The sequence below is a fragment of the Acanthochromis polyacanthus genome, chromosome 11 (assembly GCF_021347895.1).
Source record: "Acanthochromis polyacanthus isolate Apoly-LR-REF ecotype Palm Island chromosome 11, KAUST_Apoly_ChrSc, whole genome shotgun sequence".
Lineage (NCBI taxonomy): Eukaryota > Metazoa > Chordata > Actinopteri > Pomacentridae > Acanthochromis > Acanthochromis polyacanthus.
Window position 1 is genome coordinate 27,814,315 of NC_067123.1, and position 20,861 is coordinate 27,835,175.

Consider the following 20,861-nt stretch of genomic DNA (forward strand, 5'->3'; position numbering starts at 1 on the left):
ATAGAAATGATGTCTATAATGATAAAAAGAAGCTTTATTAAACCAGAGCTATCCTTTGTTCGCTATTACGTAATCTCAGAGTGTAGAATAAAGTGACAGGAATCATAATTTTTAGCGAGTGCGGCAGGCGTGCAGATGCAGTCGTTCGCTTCTGAATGGGATCATAAAAGGGAACATGTTGCTCATTCCTCTTGAGAGACGCATACAAGACTTTTGCTCTCTGGCGTTGTATTCCCAGTTCAAATCTGAGGTGGTTTCCTTCAACAAAGCCTGACGTGCAACATAAAACAATTAAACATGCAGGTTGGCGGAAAAAGGAATTATTGATGCAGAAAATTGATTTTTGTAATGAAATGTAATTGAAACAAGTTGCTTTGCGGGACGTCTCAAGCAGTTATAAACAGGCTCGTGTCACTTTGTGTGTTTGTGGATATGAATGTGTGTGCTGCTCATTTATTTACCGTAATTATGGAGATATCTCGAAAAAATTTAAGCGTATATGTGTATGTGTATCTGCATTATTTGTGCAGTTTGTAGGCTTGTGTTGGCTGGTTTGACTGGATATCGAATTACAGCAAATACACAAACCCTACATCCCCACACGCACATTATAGAATCTGTCAAATTGCTGTCCACTGTCTTTTACAATGGGCATTGTACTGTAAACATTGGCTGTCTATCAGCACGGTTCAGCATCAGTCTGCACACACTGGCGATGTGGGTGTTTGTTTGCTCGGATGGGTGTGTGTTTGTGTGCCATAATGGATGGATTCAGGTATAAACAGCTGTTCCTCTTCAACTCTGTATGTAGAGCGTGACACAAATAGGCTAATTAATTGTGATAGACTTCAGCACTTATGAGATTCTTGCTTTCTCTGTCACTACTCCAGCGCTTCCCCATTTATCCTCCACTCCCGCTCGTTCTCTCGCTCTCTTCTTTACCAAAATCAACCCCCGAACACACAACCCGTTTTTCAACGTAGCGCTCACTCAAAGTGTTATGAATTCAGGGTTGGTTTCTTGACACTGGGGAATGAGTAGGATTCTGTTGCCCTTCTGTGTGCAGATAAATCAGTCACTTATTGAGGTAAATGACCTTCATTTCGCAGCCCACACAGGTATTCATCCACCCGAGCTGAAGATCCCATCAGCCTTTGTATCTCTGTGTTAAAAGTCACATTTTGGCCCCAGTGGCGACTGAGAGAGATTTATTGAACCAGCTGGAGAGGCACCACTTGACCAGTTGAATTTGCTTCTATTTCTGCTTTGTGAAGTTTCAGTGGTTAATACTGGTAGCTGGGAGGTTACAACAGGGGTCTGACAGCCAGTGTTGGTGATCTCATTTCCGGCTACGCTAAAGTACTTTCAGGGACTGTTGTCCTGATGTAAATCCATCCATGGTGATGAAAAAGTCACTATTGCTGCAAATAGGCAACCAAATAGTGGAATTTTTAATTTTATTTTACTTAAGTCAACTTTATTTAAGGATGAATTTGCTAAGAAATCTCAAATACACTCTAAAATGTAGTGCATTGGACCTAATTCCACCACTCAATTAAATGCATTGTTGAAAGATGGCAACTGAAGTGTGTGTGTGTGTGTGTGTGTGTGTGTGTGTGTGTGTGTGTGTGTGTGTGTGTGTGTGTGTGTGTGTGTGTGTGTGTGTGTGTGTGTGTGTGTGTGTGTGTGTGTGTGTGTGTGTGTGTGTGTGTTCTTGTACTTGCTACATGGTGAGTACCATTTTCTGCATTTAACTATCAAAGTGAGGACATTTTTACAAAGTGAGGACATTTTGGCCGGTCCTCAATTTGAAACAGCCATGTTTGAGGGTGAAGACTTGTTTTTAGAGAACAGGTATGAATTGAGGTTTGGTTAGGGTAAGGATTAGGGTTAGGCAATCAGTTGTGATGGTTAAGGTTAGGGTAAGGCTCTAGGAAATGCATTACGCCTATGGATGTCCTCACTAAGATAGAAGTACAAACGTGTGTGTGTGTGTATGTATATATATATATATATATAGACAAACCTTTTAAGTCACAAACATTGTGTTGAAATAGGAATAGTTAGTAGTAGTTATGCCAATTTAATATTGTCTTCCGTTTACACGAAGAATTCTGTGTTATTTGCTTTTAAGCAAAAATGAAGTTGTAGTAAATTAATTAAATTGGCATATATTACTTCATTTTACTTCACCTTCAGTTCAGGATTTCGATGCTTAAAAACTTGTTTATGTTACCAATTATGAAGTGTCTGCTCATTAAAACTCTTAACTTTGTTCACCGGTTAACATAATTTTATTACAGATTATCATACAGGGTTATTCAAACAGAATGAACCAATTTCATTACGCAATATTTTAATAAGGAGAGGCAATAGAAAACTCCAGCGAAGTCGCAAGTACTCTACTCACAATCAACTTTTATTTGATGTTTAAGGTCATCGAATGACATCGAATGACATCGAATGACATCGAATAACGGCAGCGATCAACTCGGTGGATCGTGATATGCTGATACGCGTCTGGGAGGAATTCTCTTATCGCTTTGATGTTGACCGTGCTGCATGCGGTGGCCACATGGAACACTTGTAAGACAGGAAATAAAAGTTGACACCGGTTCAATTCCCGGCCAGCCTGGAGCTTTACTGCATGTCATTCACTCGCTGTCTTTCCCCACATTTCTGGCCTCTCTCCACTGTCACAACACCAAAAACTGGATGAAATGACAGTCTTTTAGTATCATCACCTTCCTAAAATGTCATTTTCTGACAAGTGATTTTTTTTTTTTTTGTCTAAATCATCTCCTCATGATGGTAAAATCGTCTACATCTTCAGTTGCAATCATGCAATTCTACCCCTGTAGTATAATGGCCTGGGTCAAGGTTCAGTGTGATGTGGTTTGTGTTTTTTGAAAAAATGGCTTATTGATTATTTTAAGAGGGTGTTGATATGAAAGTTGTCTCATAGTAAGAGTGCTCGCTTGTGAATGAAAATTATCACTGCTTTGCACTTTTCCCCTTAATCTCATTTAGCCTTGTTTCCCACCATAGAAGGACACTGTTTGCAGTGAAAAACCTCTCAAATATCCAATATACACTATCTGCAAAAAGATAGAAAGTTAAAAACTTCTTTTCTTGGGGATGCTAAGTAACAATTTCCACGCTTTGTTTTGCCAGACATCAGAATAACTCTGTGGTTGCTAAGGGGTTGGTGCTGAAACCTCGAGGGAGTCTTGAAGGAGTAAAATAATGATTTTGGTCTCCTTGCCTAGAGCCAACTAAACACACTGGATTTTATTTTTATGTGCCTGCATTCAGAGTGCAGATATCCTAAACCGTCTTCGGGGACCTGTAACAGTGTATTTCCTTTCTTTTTAAAGCACCTGGGAATAGATATAAGCTAGGCTAAACTGTCCAGACACCTTTCCTTTAAACAGAAGCATCAAAACGACACCCATGACGAGCGAAATTCTATCATAACTCCACATAATCTTCACAATGACGTCACCAGCTCAGCTCTGTCTGTCCTTTCATCCTGTCTCCTTTTTTCCCTCCTTCTCCCGCAGACAGCAACTTCATCCTGGCCAACGCTCAGGTGTCGAAGGGCTTTCCCATCGTCTACTGCTCCGATGGCTTCTGCGAGCTCACGGGCTTCTCTCGGGCCGAGGTCATGCAGAAGAGCTGTGCCTGTAAGTTCCTATACGGGCCCGAGACCAGCGAAAGCATCATCCTCAGCATCGACGACGCCTTGGAGGAGCGCAAAGAGTTTAAAGATGAGATCATGTTCTACAAAAAGACAGGTAAGGAGTCCAAAGCTCGTTGTGTCCGAGGTGCCATCCTGACTCTGCGCCTTCCTCCACAATTTACCAATTAAGTATTAGAACGAAGGCCAGTAGACAAGCAGAGAAAGCCATTAGGGAGCGCACAGACAGAGCGATTACCATGTGAGGCATTGCCTTTCATATTACCATAAATGGAGGGCAGATCTCTCCGTGGCTATTTCTGAAGAAGCTCCATTTAAATTGGCGTAGATGAGCCGATGGATCGACGGACTAAGGGCTGCAGGACTGGACGTATAACTTCTTTTATTGACCCATTCTCATTAAAAGGTGATTAAACAAAGCCATCAGTCAGAAGTGTCCCCCAGTTATTATGTAATGCATTAAGCTTTAATGGCCGACTCTTTAAACCTGTCTCCTTCAATTACACTGAGCCCAGTATGTAGCTGTGGTGTGGTACGGTTTGGTGTGTGCCACGCTGATTAGCCAGCTGGCCGACGAACAAAATGGAGTTGAAAATAATGAGCGCATCTCGGCCTCCGTGGATGTGCGCTCGCTGTGATATGAGATGTTGCCATGTGCCCCTGCATATTTATCAGAGACTTGGATGCTTCTTGTGTGTGTTGCAGTCGATTCACTAGCGTGGATGTAGCAAAAAAAAAGGTATTTTAATCAGGCCAGGCAACATTTGTGTTTGAATTTCACTGTACAATCCAGGAGGAGAGTCACTTGTTATGTCAGTTCTGCATGCTTTCTAATTTCCCTCCACAATTTCCATTTAGTTGCTGTTCTGGAGCTCTCTATTGTAGTTCATTCTTGAGCTGTCTGACATACAATATATCTTTATAGTCTTGGGGAAAAATGGAAATCTGGACGTGTACAGCACAGCTCCTTGTCTGAATCACCTTTTATTTCCGCTTCATTCACTCAGCCTGACAATGTGTTCCTGTCAGCCAATTTCCTGTTGTAAAACGGGGTTATTTTGTTTTGTTTTGTCGGCGGTGAGTAATGAATCTGTCCCAACCGCATCTTTTTCACTTGGCACTGAGAAGTGGCAGCGGTTGCTATAGGAGCAACTAATGTTTTTCTCATTGATCAAATGAACATGTTGATTAAGTGCCGCTGTTCCTGTAACTTGCCTCACTTACAAATGTTGGCGAATCGTTTCTGTAAGAGAGAGAGAGCACAACAGCAGACCTGTTTGAAATTGTGCAGCCACAAATCTGAGATGCTGCCAGACGTTTGAGAGGTCTGGAGGCAGATTAGTGATCGTGTGATTTGATGAAAAACTCCAGAGCAGCTATTAAATGCACCTTATGATGATGTTGCTTTGACTGCGGCTGCAGAGATTGTTTGTGATGCTGAAAGTGACTAATACAGCTTTGATGGCATGTGCATGACTTAGATGTGCTGCTGCTTTTTTTTTAAAAGATATTTTCTTTGCCTGAATTATAAAGCAAATTTACCAGGCAGCTCAGTGCAGTTTGCATACACACAGCTTTGCTAATACCATCACAGATGTGACTGTCTGCACCACTCTGTCTCTTGCTTTGTTGCCTTATATTGCGCTCCACCATCATCCCTTCTGTTCTCTCTCACTTCCTGTTTGGTACCTTTTGTGCCTCTCGTGGCATTTTTTTCCACCTCTTTTACAGTCTCCACATTGTTCTCTAGGTGCTAGTTTGTCTCCTGTGTTTGTCTTGCCTCTTCCTTCCCTGCCTCAACCTTTTTTTTTCTTTTTTTGTTGCTTCATCCCTCTCTTTTCGTCTGTCACAGCAGAGTCCTGAAAGTAAACGTAGCTGATTGAGACTCAGTTTGTCCTCCGTCTGTCTGCCTGAGAGAAGAGAGCGCTGCGTGTTCGCAATCAGGAATGCTCTTTCTGGCGCTGTGCGCTTGATAGTGCTGCCTTGTCTCCCAGGCATGCAGATATTCTCACACACACACATAGACACACATGCGGAGACACAAATACTGTGATTGAGACATCACCATGCGAGGAGGATTTAGTGGGTGGGAGTGACGGGAGGAAACTCCGTGGGAAATCCCTCCTGATCAGCATGGAATAGAATGAAAAGTGGAGCCAAATTTCTACTTAGATGACTTTCATTGTGACCAAATAGTCAAGAAGTGGCATTTTCACACAAATTCTCCCTTTCAAGTACAACATTGGAGAATAAACAATTGTGAAGGAAAATTGACTCTTTCCCCTTATTGAGATATTTCCTCGTAGCTGTTAGATGAAGACATCCCAGAACATGCAGGTTGCATCTGTCAAGTACAGTCATCTTAAATCAAGTTGTAGAACCTATAGATCACCTCATATTGATTCCTGTTCGAAATGGCTTCTCCCAAACTGAGGCTGGAAGCACATTCAGGCCCTCCATGTCCCTAATATGAACCTGAGAAAGGCAGATGCTGCAAAGATACATGAGATAGAAAAAGCATGACTTGGTTGAGATTAGATACTGTTTAGTGTGATGTTCTTGAGAAGACAAGTAGGCTCCGTATTCATCCGTAATCTGAACATGGCCTCCTCTCAGCTCCTTATATACCGAAGGTCGAAGAGAATCCTCAGAATTGATGCTGCCAGTCACATCACTGTGTTGCTCGTATCACTTCTCCTGATATCAGCAAACCTTATTCTAACATAAGTCATCTGAGTCTCCAGAGTTCATCTCTCTACATGGCAGAATTCCCTAACAACAATCATTAATCTTCTTGAGGATTGGTGTCCGACTCTAACTTTTATGGCTTTATTATTCCAATATTACAACTTTCTGTTGTGTGACATGGAATAATTTTATTGTGCTGAGTAGAATTGTGGTTGTGCTGGAGCTGCAGCTTGTGCTGGACAGATAAGTTAGGACTTGTAGATCTGCACATTTTATAGAAAGCAACAGTGTAGAGTTGCATCTATGCCATTTTAAGGCTGAAAGGGATTGATTTAATTGAAAGAACTTCTAAATATGCAATTTTGACAGACAGAGATGGATTTTTAGGGGTTTATTGAATGGATTTTGAGCTGATATGGCAAATTCATGAGAAACAGTTGCCTGTGTTCAGATCCAGGAGACGTGGACCAACATTAGTTTTCTGGCCACGCAAATCCAATACTGACTCCTTTGAGATATGATCCAGCTCAACCAAATTCTAGTACATAGTATCTGTCTCTTGGCGACTAAATGTTCCAGTGTGTTCTCTGGCAAGTTGCTAATTGTCGTCTGTTTGGTGCCGGGCAGGCATTTCATAGTGGGGTTATCCTTTTGATGGAAACAGCTTCCTGTTGTTACTGAAAACAGGGAGGATGAGAGCTGTAGGAGTGATTTCAAACATTATCGCTCTGCACCCCAAAAAGCATGTCCTCTTTTAAATTGCCAAAAGTACGCCATTTATCAGAGACAGAACCAATAAAAGCAGACATAATCATTGGATTTCCAACTTTGAAACAGTTCTTGAGCATATTTTTGACATGTAGTTGTCAGGAGAATTAACCAAATCAAGGCTTAAAATCATGGTATTTCACAGTTTTCTACATTTTTCATTAAAAAAAAAAATAAAATATATATATATATATATATATATATACACATACATAGTTTAAAATATCCTGATTCTGTAAAATTCATACAATTCAGTATTCCTCTTAACAACTGAGACAACATTAATGACTCGGCAGCAACCAAGAATCGCGTGAGAAAATTTCAAGGACTTTTTCGCTGAATTGGGTAAAACTACCTTCTTTGTTTGCCAGACACATAAGAAATAAGTATAGAAACACTTTTAAAAATATATACTGAAACATCTGTAGTATATAAAACAACCGGTTTTCCAGTGTTTGTAACACATACTGGCATTTGGAAAAGATTTGGACAAGCTGATTCAAGGTTTTTGCAAATTTTATAAAATCAATAGTCAAAGAAATCCAACTTTGTATTTACTTGTTTAGGATTTGTGGCATTTTAACTTTGTTCCAGGGTAGAAGAGATATTTTTGTGTTTGCTGTACTTCTAGCTGTGGTTGTGTTGTTTCCACTGAGGCACAGGATTTCAGACCACAGTGAAAATTGAGCCCTTTGTGAGTAAGAAGGACAGGAACAAAGAAACACCCAGAAACTCCTTGGGGTTCAGAGGGTGAAGTAAAGTATTGAGCTGCAAAACCACAGTGACCTGAAAGACACTAAAACTCGTTAATGCTCTGTGTATGTAAAACAATATATATTATCCTGTACATGGGTGTGAATAACACCCATGTACAGGATAATATACACTACTTGCATTTTCTTAACATAGTGTCTGTGTCCAAATGACATTTCTTTGATAAATCAAGCATTTCACAAAAATCAGCACAGGCACCACAATGCTGCTGCAGAAACACACATGCTTCCAGACGCTGACCTGCAGTTCCTTTGAAAAGCAATCTATTTAGTAGGAGATGGGACCTCAGAGATGGGTTCATCTCTTGCTGTGCCTGGGGAACTGTGGCTTGGTCTATTTAAAGGCACTGCTTCTCTCGAGGGACTTCCAACTGTGGATAGGCTCACTAATAAGTCTGGGAATCTGTGAAACTGTTGCTCTGTGACGCACACAAACTGGTCTACACACACACACACACACACACACATTGTAAACCCATTCAGAGTCAAATCAGAGACGTTGTTTAAAGGTGTTAATCGGAGTGTTTTTCTCTTTCAGCGGTGCTGTTCTGGTGCCTGCTGGACATTGTGCCAATTAAGAATGAGAAAGGCGACGTGGTGCTTTTTCTGGCTTCATTTAAGGACATCACTGACACTAAAGCCAAAGCCATCCAAGAAGACAAAAGAGAAGGTCAGTGTGCATGTTAAAGTTGTTGAATGAATAGAAATGGTTTCCTTATAGGGGATGACAATATCCACAAACCCCTGAAATACTCACTTTTTATTTAGCATCCTGATTTTGGTCAACTAAGCAGCAGTTTATCCATCAGACCAAATTGCTAACATTTGTTTGCTTTTCTAGAGAAAGCCAACACCTAACGCAAAATCTGTGTTAAAGATGAGAAAATGTTCTTCCTGAATCACTATACCATCACCAGATTCTTCCGCTAAAGCCTTAAGCCCGTCCTAGATGGTTCAGTAGAAATCTACTGGACTTGTCATTTAGTTTCTTGAAGACATTTCACTTCCCATACAAGAGGCTTCTCCACTTCTGAGAGAACTGAAAGAACTGAAGGAGCCTCTTAGATGAGAGATGAAACATCTTCAAGAGCCTTAGAGATGTCTAGTTGCTTTCTGCTGAAACTCTTACAATTACATGGATGACTAAGAAACTACACAGAGAGAGCTCGTGGCTCAAAACAGCAAAACAACTTTACCGGCCAGTACCAGCTACAAAACTATAAAACCAAAGGTAAAAAACTTTGGAATCTAAGGATGACAAACACTGTTTATATATTTTGGAACACAATAAACCTCCTTGTTCTCATCAGCAGGCCAGGGTTAGATCTGAAAAACTCCAGCAATATTTGACATTTCTACTTAATCAAAACTGTAAATCAGAGACTGAATAAGAGCCTTGAAGCACAACAAATGCTACATCCATTTAGTCGTAGCAGGACCAGACAGCCTGCTCAAGTGAAAATGCCACGCTTGGCAACCTTCGAAAAACGGCGCCGGCTGCATTCTTATAATAGCCTGGTCACGGTACATGGACCTCCAGGAGTGGAAGGGTTCGATTATTTTGACACCTCAATGCATTAGGCTTGTGTTTCATTTCAAAGTAGCCCAGTCTCCTCCAAGTTAGGTTCATACACTACTCATTTATTTCATCAAGTGTGTTTTAAGGGATCGTCACCTGGGTTATGTTTGGTGGCAATGTTCCCTGTTCAGGAAGTGTAATGATTTAATATGCACACAAGTCATATGCAGCTGGTTGGGGTGGATGGCGGGATACAAATACTTCACTCCATGCTTCCGGTATTCTAATTATCGTCATTATTGTAAATACAATGAGCAACTGAAGGAAGCAAAGTTTGCCCTCAAACTTTGTTTCAATATCCTCAAAGGGCAACACCTAAGCTCAAGTCAAAAGCAGCGTACAAAGCCAGACAGAAGGGCAGTGTGTGAGCATGTCGGGTGTGTGTGTGAAGTCAGCAAACTGACTTTTCTCATCTCAGGCCTGCCTCCCCTGGATTTGCCTAATTAGTCTCATTACAGTAAATAATGGAGAGCGAGAAGCAAAAAGAAAAGTTATTTTCGCTCGCGTAATGACACGCTTTTCATAAGAAAGTAAAGAGGCTGATAGTGCATGGCTCCGACAGAAGCCAACGCCTCACTATAATGGCTTTGGGTCTGACAAGCTTGTTTAAAATGAAAACCCTGTGTGTCTCACAAACATTTGAATTCTGTTCTCAGTGCAGACATAGAAGGTGCATGTTTAACCCTCCTGTTGTCCTCATTTACAGGCACCAAAAAATACTGTTTTCTTGTCTGATAAAAATCCAAATATTCAGTCAAAAAATTCCCCAAATTTCTGAAAATTTGCAAAACCTTCAGGAAGAAAATTCAAATAATTCATTAAAAGTTTTATTTTCAAAAAAAAATCCCCCAAATTTGGCAAGAAAATTCTTGTAAATGTTTTCAAAAAATGAGTAAAAATCTTCAAAAAAATAATCCTAAAATTATCTAAAGTGATTACATATATATATATATATATATATATATATATATATATATATATATATATATATATATATATATATATATATGTCAGGGTAGAGACTGCGATTTGGTAGAATTGGAGTTTCTACCAGTAGAGATTGTGATTGGAGTCTCTACCAGTAGAGTTTACGATTGTAATCTCTACCAGTAGACACTCCAATCCTACCAGTGGAGATGGAACTTTAAATCTGACCCCTGCCCTGACCCCTGACCCTAACCTTAAAAGTCTAACCTTAGCCCTGACAAATCTCTACTGGTAGGATTGGAGTTTCTCCTGGTAGAGATTGCGATCGCAGTCTCTACTGGTAGAGACTCCAATTCTACCAAATCGCAGTCTCTACCCTGACATATATATGTAAGTAAAACTTGTAATATTTTCTTTAAGATCATTCACAAAAAAATCAATCAAAATCCAGCGAAATTTGCTGGATTTTGGTTGATTTTTTTTTTTATGTTCTTAAGTAACATTTTTAACATTTCTTTTTTTTCACCAAAAAATGTTCAAGATTTCCCAAAAATGTTCAAAATGTGGACATCAAAACTTTCACTGTGAAAATATATTTTTTTCCCACATTTTCAAACTTAAAACTGGTCAATTTTGCGCCGCAGGATGACACGAGGGTTACGGCAGCGAAGAAATGTTACTTAATGTGTAGGTAAACTTGTTTTAAGTTACAAAGTAAGCAGAAAAGTCTCTTTAACAATAATTACAGACGAAATTATTAGTGCTTAAAATAGGAATGTGAAGATCCAGGAAACACTGTGGCACAGACAGTATGACATCAGTGGGGCATTTCCATCCATGCCGGGGAAGCCTTTCAAGGGCAGACAGATACTTTGGGCATGACCCACTTAGCTGTCTGTCTCGACAAGGTGGACAAAAGAGGTCTCTCTACCTCTAACTCCTCTCCTTCTTTTCTGTTCTTTCATTTTCTTTTCACCTGCTTTGTCTCGTCATTTCTAGCTTCCTCTCCATCACCTCCACGTCTCATCCGTTTCTGCTCCTTTTACAATATCTGTCCCCTCCCGCCTCCCCAATCTGCCCTACATGCCTCTACCCCCCCCCCCCCCCCCCCCCCCACCTTTATACACAACACTCCCTACCTATACTCTCCCCTCTCCCCTACACAAGAACGACTATAAAAGTGGAGGGGAAATTCATTCGATCTAAAAATAAGCATGTCTCTGTCTCGGTGCTCCTGCCGTGTCGCGTCCCCCAAGGCTGCACCGTGTTATGGATGGGCCCTGTCTGATTGCCTCGTCTGAGGTCCGTACGCGCAACACACACCTCCGAACACACTCACTTCTCCAAAGGATGTTCAGAATCAGTTATCGTGTCTCTTCTCCGGCTTTGTTATTGTCGTTATCCCCCCTCCTCGAGCAAATCTGGCCTTGCAGTGGGCTCACGGCAAGGAGAACTGGACTCAGAACCCAGCAGCAGTAAAGTGCCCTCTCCTATTACCCAACTCCTCAGTCCGAACACATCACTCCTGCACCATATCTGCTTTATCTGGCACTGCAATACACTTGGAAGAAACACTCACACAAAAGCACGAGTGGCAATCTAGCAAAGAAAATATACCCCACTACTTAACTGCCTCCCTGCCCCAGTGGCGACTAGTCAAAGCTTAAAATTGCCCTGTTTTGTTGGAAATGGTGTTTACACCATAGAAATCGTTTACACAATAAGCCATTATCAACCAAAATGTATTTTTGAATAATCAAAGCAGGTAGCAAATTTTCTTTGAATGCACAAAAGCAAAATGACAGTAAACAGTTTTTTTTTCCTTCCACACCTCGCTCTCTTTGCATTTCTGAGCAAATTGCACAGTTTGCTCAGAATTGAAGCGTTCTTGCTGTTGCATATTCATGTTTCCCTATTCAGGACAGAATATTATGTATTTCATCAAGCATAATGACTGATTCAGTCATCAGGAGTTAACCTTGGGGGGTAAAGTATTGTAGATGGGAGTGTGATAGTGTGTGTGCTGTCTGTGTGTTTGCAGAGCGGCGGCGCGGCAGGGTGAAAACAGGCTCTCCATTCAGCTCGGCTCGGATGAGGAGCAGCACCGTTCTCTACCACATCTCTGGTCACCTCCACAGCAGAGAGAAGAGCAAGATTAAACTCAACAAGGTACCATCAGACCCTTCACACAATGGGATGTACCATCATGAAGGACCATTCAAAAGTGGGTGGAGGCAAACTGTATAATATGGGAAATAAGAAGAGAAGTGTTTTTATTAAAGCACAGGGGACAAAAGCAAAGGCAGGAAACTGAGAAAGCTGAGAGGGGTAAATTTGATAAACACAATTCTCCCATAAATGGCCGAGGAACAAAACTATCTGTTATTTGTTCCACTGACTGCTATATTAATAATACTGCCCTACTAAAATGCAGTTAAACAGAACTTTCCAACATGTGTTTTAACATCAGTTAACTCCAACCCAATTACAATGAAATCGTGCAATAGCTCGCACCAAAACACCGGTTTTGGCGCGAGCTTTCACGTGATTTTGGAACAAGATTTGCTTTCTAGCGTCCTGAGATTTGGATACAGACCACAACAAAGAGCCATCGCCAGGTAATGTGGAGGTTTTCGTTCACTTCTCATCTCTAGTATGTTGTGGGACACTTGTTGAGACTATCCAAGCTGGTCAGTGTGGGGAAAAAAAGCATGTTAGGGCGGACTTTGAAGTGGGGGGGCAAGTTGCCCCATACTTTTCACTAGCTGAGCTGCTAGCTGAGCTGCTAAGCTGCCTGCCTGGCTAAATACTGGAGCTATGTCGAAAATTAATTTCTCAATCACTCACATGTATGAAATGACATATGAAAACAGACCCCAGGTTGAAAACAAACGAAGTTCCCCTTTAAGGAAATGATTTACCATTTTTAATCCTTAAGTCTTTTTCTTTCAAATATCCAAAAAAAAAGATTTTTAATGTTTTTGTAGTCAGACATGAAACATGAAATTCATACATTTTTCCTGTGACTTTACTAGTTACCTGTAGTTTAGCAAAACAGGGAAAATCTGCCCAATAAAAGTAAATTGTTGAGCAAAAAATACAGTTGAAACCTGCAACGTTCATTTCTTTACAGTATATACAGTGTCTGTTGTGCTCAATAGCGGTAGACTAGAACTAAATACACATTCAAGATATTTGTTCGGTGACTTGAGTTTTTTCATTTTGTTCAGCTTTGTAATTCTACTCCAATACTGTTTTTTACTGCAATACATTTGCGATAATTATTCTTTGTACAACATTTGATTCAAATTTGAATTTTTCTGAAAAACTAAACATTTGTTCCTTTATAAGTTGAGAATAGTCTCCTACTTCTTAAGACATTTTGCAATTTACGGTAACAAAAATCCTCTTGATTTAGGTGAAAAATGGTACAAAGGTGAAAAAAGGCTGTTTTTCTGAGCTCATAAATATGTACTTTTAAGAAATGCACAATTCACATAGGACAGCAACAATGCAAGCTTGACAATCTTATAAAATATGATATATTACTGTAGATTGAACTACTTAACCGTATATGAAGTAAAAATAGTTAAAATAAGCTACAGCAGTAAAATGCAGCATCTTTATGTGTGATGTTTTCCCAAAAATATCATATAAAATAGTAAAACACTGACAGAACATTTTTCAGCAAAAGTAAATCTTGATAATTCCTACATACTTAAGACATGATTGGAATACAGTACTATAACTTTTATGGACTATTTTCACATTGTGGCATTGCTGTTTTTACTTAAGTAAAGGATCTGAGCACTTCTTCCACCACTGAGGTTTGTCATTTAATTTGGTGCCATGCACTGATGCTCCTGTATGATGAGCTCTGCACCCTTTGGTGGACGTACTATCAGAACTATTAAACACAGTCTGCATAACTTCTCTTTTCCTGCTCAGAATGTGTTTGGGGACCTGCCTGCTTTGCCAGAGTACAAGGTAGCAGATGCCAAGAAGTCCAAATTCATCCTGCTTCACTACAGCACATTTAAAGCAGGCTGGGACTGGCTGATTCTGCTCGCTACGTTCTACGTCGCTGTGACGGTGCCGTATAACGTTTGCTTCATCGGCGATGACGATGATCTGACCCGCAGCACCACTGTCAGTGACATCGCTGTGGAGATACTGTTCATAATAGGTGGGCTTCTAAACTATCTGAGTAGGAATGACTGAGCTTTTAAGATCAGCAGCATTTTCAATAATCAAATCCTGTGCTTCTTTTCTTCACTATCAGACATTGTTTTCAATTTTCGTACCACTTACGTCAGCAAGTCGGGGCAGGTGATCTTCGACGCTCGACAGATATGCATCCATTACCTAACCACATGGTTCATCATCGACCTGGTGGCTGCTTTGCCCTTTGATCTGCTCTATGCCTTCAAAGTCAGCGTGGTGAGTAGCCGCTGAATTGTTCCTTAACCTCCCCCAGGTTTAATATAGAAAGTCATTAAAGAGACACAATACGTTCTCAGTGTCATTTGTTAGTTTTTGTTCGCAATTTGACTTCCAAACTGGAAGTCAAATAGCTGAGTCTTATCTAATACAACTTTTATTACTCAAGAAATTAGAGCTACTGTTTACGTACAAGTTAATAGCACACGACTGCTATTGTGGAAAAGCAAAAAACCCCATGATTGATGTGTTGCCCGGTAACAGCCACCTCTAATCCTGTCATTGTAAAGAACAGCACCTCCAGCACAGTTCACATTTCATAAGAATACATCATCTGGATTGTTTCCTGAAGCTGTCCTGGCCTCTTTGATTTGCTATATTGATTCCACATATTGTACAAGCTCTGACAAAACAATCAAATCCGAATCGTTAAAACCTTTTTTTTTTTTCTGTTCTGCTTGAGTCAAATACACGGCCCCCTTAAGAATAGTTGAGCGGAGGAAGAAACGGAGATCCGGAGCAATTAGGTGGACTATCTTGTCTTGTCCCCGGCTGAATGATATCACCCAATCGAAGTAGTGCAATATAGGGAGGTTTTGATTGGTGACTCGTGTGAGTTTTTGCTTTCTGGTCCTCTAATTTAGAAATGGAGAGATGCTTTGAGTGCTGTTTGCTTCCAGAAGCACAGTAATGTGAATCAAAGGGGTCAATACACAGTATTGGACTGATGCACACGAGTATCCAATCACTCATCGGTGCAAGTGTGAACAACTAGAACAAAAAGATCCACCTTAAAGCTGGAGTAAGTGATTCAGTGAATGTCCCTTCATGGTCAGCTTTGGTGTCCATTTTCAAACTTTTCAGATAAATTATGATGGAAATTGAAAGTGGGGGAGAAGAATGGGGGAAGGATCTGCAGTAAAGGGCCATGAGCTGGATTTGAACCCACTATAGCTCCTGTTTACGGTTTACCCGCTCAACCTGCTGAGCTACCGGGGTGTCCACCAAGTTCATATTTTTAAACTGTGAAAACCTGGCAGCAAAAATACATAAAAAATATGGAATTCTGTAATATTCAAAAACTATAAAATTATGAAAATAATGGCAATCATTTGTTTAAAAAAAAGGGAGTTTTAAGCTGATTTACAGGAAAACAATGTCATTTTATGGTCACATATTCTGACAGACTTAATTCCTTTTTGGAAAAATTCAAATTTTGATGTGGACATTATGTATAGTTTTGGTCTGTTTTTTTTGTTTGTTTTACAATCAGCGTGTAAATTGATACTTTTTTCTGTGGTTTTATTAGATATTATATTTTATTGTAAAGAGAAAATCTGTAAAATAACAGTTAAGAAAATATTTACCTTTTTGAATCTTTAATCTTACTCTTTTTCTTTCAAATATCTCCCAATATATGTAAGATGATATTTTTTGCTGATTGAAATACAGAAAAGTTGTGAATTTTTATAGACAAACATTGTAAAAGTACAAATCACCATTTGTAGAATAAAAAGAAAATTTATAATGTTTTTGCAGTCAAACATGAAATTAAAGCATTTTTCCTGTAATTTAACAAAACAGGAAAAATCTACCAAACAAAAGTAAATTGCTAAGCAAAAAAATACAGTTGAAAACTGAAATGTTCATTTTTTACTGTATATGTTGTGTCTGTTGCGCTTGGTAGTGGTAGACTAGAACTAAGTACCAATTTTTTGTTCAGTTACTTGTTTTTCCATTTTGTTCAACTTTGTAATTCTACTCAAATGCTGTGTTTTTACTGCACGACATTTCCTATAATTGCTCTTTGTACAACACTTGATTTAAATTAGAATTTTTCTAGTGTGAGCAACTAGAACAAAAAGATCCGCCGTAAAGCTGGAGTAAGTGATTCTAATCCAGTGTAAATTTAGTGAGATTCAGTCAATGTCCCTTCGTGGTCAGCTTGGTGTCTGTTTTCATACTTTTCAGATAAATTATGATGGAAACTGAAAGTGGGGGAGAAGAGTGGGAGAGTCCCTGTTTATGGGTCACCCGCTCAACCTGCTGAGCTACCGGGGCACCCGCCAAGTTCATATTTTTGAAACTTTCACCTGTGAAAATGAACGAGAATAGAAAAATAATTAAGAAAAAAAGGATATGCTGTGTTTTTTACTCTGAAGGGAAACTGGAAGGAGTAGTGAGAGACTGCTTCAGGCGAAGGTGCCAGTTTGGCTCCCGACTCTATTAATGGAAATACCACACAATCCCAGTAGGCCTGGATTTGGATGTACGGCCACTAGGCCACAACTTCCCTCATCGCCACGGGGGGAGAGCAGGAATGGCTGGTAATTGCTGAATGTTCTGCGTGATGTCCCCTCTCAGGACGAAGCATTCAAACTGATGTCCCTTTTGTGGACAGAAGCCAAAAATGAGCCGCGGGGCCTCAGCAGCATCCCGCTCATGTTCTTTCTTTTCTTTTGTTTTAGTTCTATGTCGCAATCCTTTCTGCTTTTTTGGCATTTGTCTGTTAAGTTAAACTACACTTCTCTTTCATTGCGCTCTTTTCCTGGTTCCAGTTCAAACAAAGTACCCAAACAGATTGACTCGAATTTGGGTTTGGAAATCCCATGTTTTGCTATTCAGGATCAGATAATCCATCGCACTGTGCCAGCGTTTCAGAACAGCATTGGACTGAATCACTCTCATCTAGAAACAATGTGCCAAATACTGATTACTAGTGCTCTGGATGGAACCACATTTCTCTATCTCGACTACTAAATACAGTTTGTAAAGAATAACCGGTAAAATAACCAACATGAAGTCACTTCAAAAGTTTTTATTTGCAAAAAACTGTGCAATTACACAACACAAACATCCTCTGATCAATCTAATAAACAACAAATAAACACAAATAAATGTACTTTTTTTATCAATCCAATTGAAATATTATAAATTTATATTTAAAATCCCTAAATGACATTTATGCCGAACAGTTAATAAAATTATGTTCAGAATTTTACATTTGTTCAGATTTTTGAAGCTTTTAAGAGGCGCAGTGACATACTGCGATTGATATACATTGATAAATGACAGTCACAATTAAATATATTACTCCTATATTGACAGCTGGGGACAAAACCATTTTTAAAATAACTGTACTAAAAGACTTAATACTGAGCCTAAAGTCTACTTCAGCAAATAGTGTAAAATATGAATTAAATTCGATTTAGGTGTATTTGTTTAGCAGCGATTTAAAACATACATCACCTCAAGGCACTTCACATTGTAATGTGAAGGTCTTATAATATTGTATTACAGAGAGAAGCCCAAAGTATTGACTTTGAGTAGCTCTTTGACAACGGAAGGAAGAAAAAAATTCTCCTCTTTAACAGGAAGAAACCTCTGACAGAACCAGGTTCTGTGAGGGCGTCCATCTTTCTCGACCAGTTAAGGTGAAGGTAAAGGAGGAGAGTCAGAAGAAAAGCAAAAAGAAAACAGACAAACTACATAAAAGAACACTGAAGAGGTTGATGAGGTTAGTGACTGCTGATCAGAGGCGCGTAGTTCCAGATTTTGTGATATAACGCCTACTTGATCTGGATCAAAATCAAGACTGAATTCCATGATCTCATTTCAGAAATCCTTTTTTTTTTTTTTTTTTTTTTTTTTTTTTTTTTGCTTTTAAACTGGCTTTTTTCAAGATTTGATCCAGTCTAATCAGGTTACATCTGAGCAGCTAGATCTTAATTCTCAAGTTCTTCATATTTTTCTGGAGACCCCACACATGGAAGCCGGTGACTGAGGAGGCTGAAGTAGTTTTTCAGGAAAACAAATAAGAAGAATTGAAAAACAACCTCATCTAAGTTTCTGTTTCTTATAACATATTGAGCAGCACTTCTTCTTTAGGAGTTTTTTTTCTTTTAGCATTGTCACTTACCGTCCATCTTACATATCTTGAATATTTTGGTCAACAGAAAGATGGTTATGCAAACACAAACCTCTACTAGATATTAAGTGCTATTATTAAAGCTCCTGTGAATGTGTCTTTAGGAGCTGGATGCCTCACTGGTATTATTCTCTTGTTGCCATAACACCGTTATTCATACTTATTGGCCCGATAAAGCTTCATCAGTAAAATAAATAAAACTGCATGACCAGTCGTGCTGTTGTGATAGGCTTGTAGGACTTAAGGCGTGGCTGCAGGGGGAGAAATAATGAGCATTTATATGAAGTTATAGTCTCATGTGTGCAAATGCTGCCTTGAAAAGCAGAAAGAAAGTTAAAAATATCAGGTAGCTGAACGTAAATTTCACACCTGATGGGCAGAGGAAATGAAAATGTGAACGACGTGGAGGTGAGATGGAAGTGGCAAGGGGAGAACTTGAAGGACGAAGTGGCAGGAGGTGTGTATGCGTAGTTGGGTACGTTAGATTGCTTACTGCTCGTGCTGCTGGAGGAGAATGGGATGTGGTGCAGCCTGCTCGCTCCATAGGTGGGATGTGTGGTGGTGATAGATGGTGGAGAGGAGATGGAGCTTCTCCCCAGGGCTCGGTAGGAGGCTTCATTACCCCTTGTGCTGCACCAGTTCTCTATTTCTCACAGAGAGAGTGTAGAAAAACCACCATAAAACATGCGGCAGCCGTGTGCAGGAGCAGCTCTGATAAGGACTGTCCACATAGCTTCTTCCCTTTGTTCAGATGCTCTGATTCTCTTTTTTGCCCTCTTGTTTCCTCTCTCTCACCTTTCTTATTCATCATCCCTCTTTTCCCCTTTTTTTATTACATCAACATGCATTTTCTGTAGAATCTATGTCCCACTTTTCCACTCGCCACCCCTCCCTCAGCCCTTCACCACTATAGAAACACACATGCAACATACATCAAATATCCTCCATGGCCTATATCCCTCTAAATAATAGCTGATGTATGTGTGTGTGTGTGTGTGTGTGTGCGCATATCTCCATTGGGGATACATGACAGCAAGCCCCAAATGATAGACTATTGGTGGAGATTGCGTGAGGAGCAGGTGCACAATGGATGACATTCACATTACATCTGCAGTACATGAAAGTGGGAAAGGTGTGAAAAGGAATTTAACATTGTGTGTGTGTAAATCCAGGTTCAGAAAGCTTTGGCCAGAGCGGTTAAATTTGCTGGAGGGTGAGAGAAAGACTTTTGAAAAGGCAACGAAGATAAAGAAGGAAGCTGGAGCAGAGCTATGCATGCTGATGATGAGGATGGGAAGTTAAAAACAACAAAACAAACACACCTGCTAGTGAGCGCCTGATTGCTCTAATTGGTATTTTTACATCTAAGAGTCCTTCATCAGGAAATCTTCATATAGATCATATTGCAGAAATGTTTACAAGCATTTGTCAAGTTCTAATTATAGAATCGGAGAGCATTTGAGCGTTGGAGAGGACATGAAGCATGCTTTTTGCCACTTCATTTAGCGTGTGTCTGCAGCCGTATATTACTTTCTGTGTGTATTAAGCTGGTTTATCACTCTTCTCATGAGATTAACTGCCTGCAAAAAGGGAAATGACTGCGCTCTGCTCCTCTCTTTCAGGCATTTCTGTTTTACTCTCTCTGTGTCTGTGTCATGATATAGTGTTGCTATATAGTGAAGCTAGTGTTGTGTGTTTTGGTAGTAAAGTGAGATGAAAAAGCTTTTTTTTTTGGCAAGGATACCTTTATTTTTTAAAATGTACAGATAAAGATGGTATACTTGGACACAACTATAAGAAACTTTTTATTTGCCATCCAAAAATACCATTAGATTTACAATCTTTCTACGCAAAAAAGTAACTATACCTTTGGCACCAGAAGGTAGCATTACACCCTTTAGCAAAAACACCTTTTTTTAGGCATTTTATAGAAATGTCCTCCAGTCTCTGACATCAGCTTGCTTTTCTTCTAGCCTAAAGTCTACTTCATCTTACTTATCACTGTAACAATTAAACAAGTGAAGTGTAAAATATGATTTCAGTTCATTTCACTTTTAT

General features: G+C 39.7%; 1 protein-coding gene across 1 annotated transcript in view; it reads left to right on the top strand.

The window, feature by feature from the left end:
- Window positions 1–20,861, top strand: part of kcnh8 (potassium voltage-gated channel, subfamily H (eag-related), member 8) — a 62,780-nt gene that overhangs the window by 12,638 nt on the left and 29,281 nt on the right. The window contains 5 exon segments of the mRNA XM_022200611.2: window positions 3,564–3,797; window positions 8,468–8,599; window positions 12,477–12,604; window positions 14,384–14,621; window positions 14,718–14,875. Coding sequence (XP_022056303.2) covers window positions 3,564–3,797; window positions 8,468–8,599; window positions 12,477–12,604; window positions 14,384–14,621; window positions 14,718–14,875 — 890 coding nt within the window.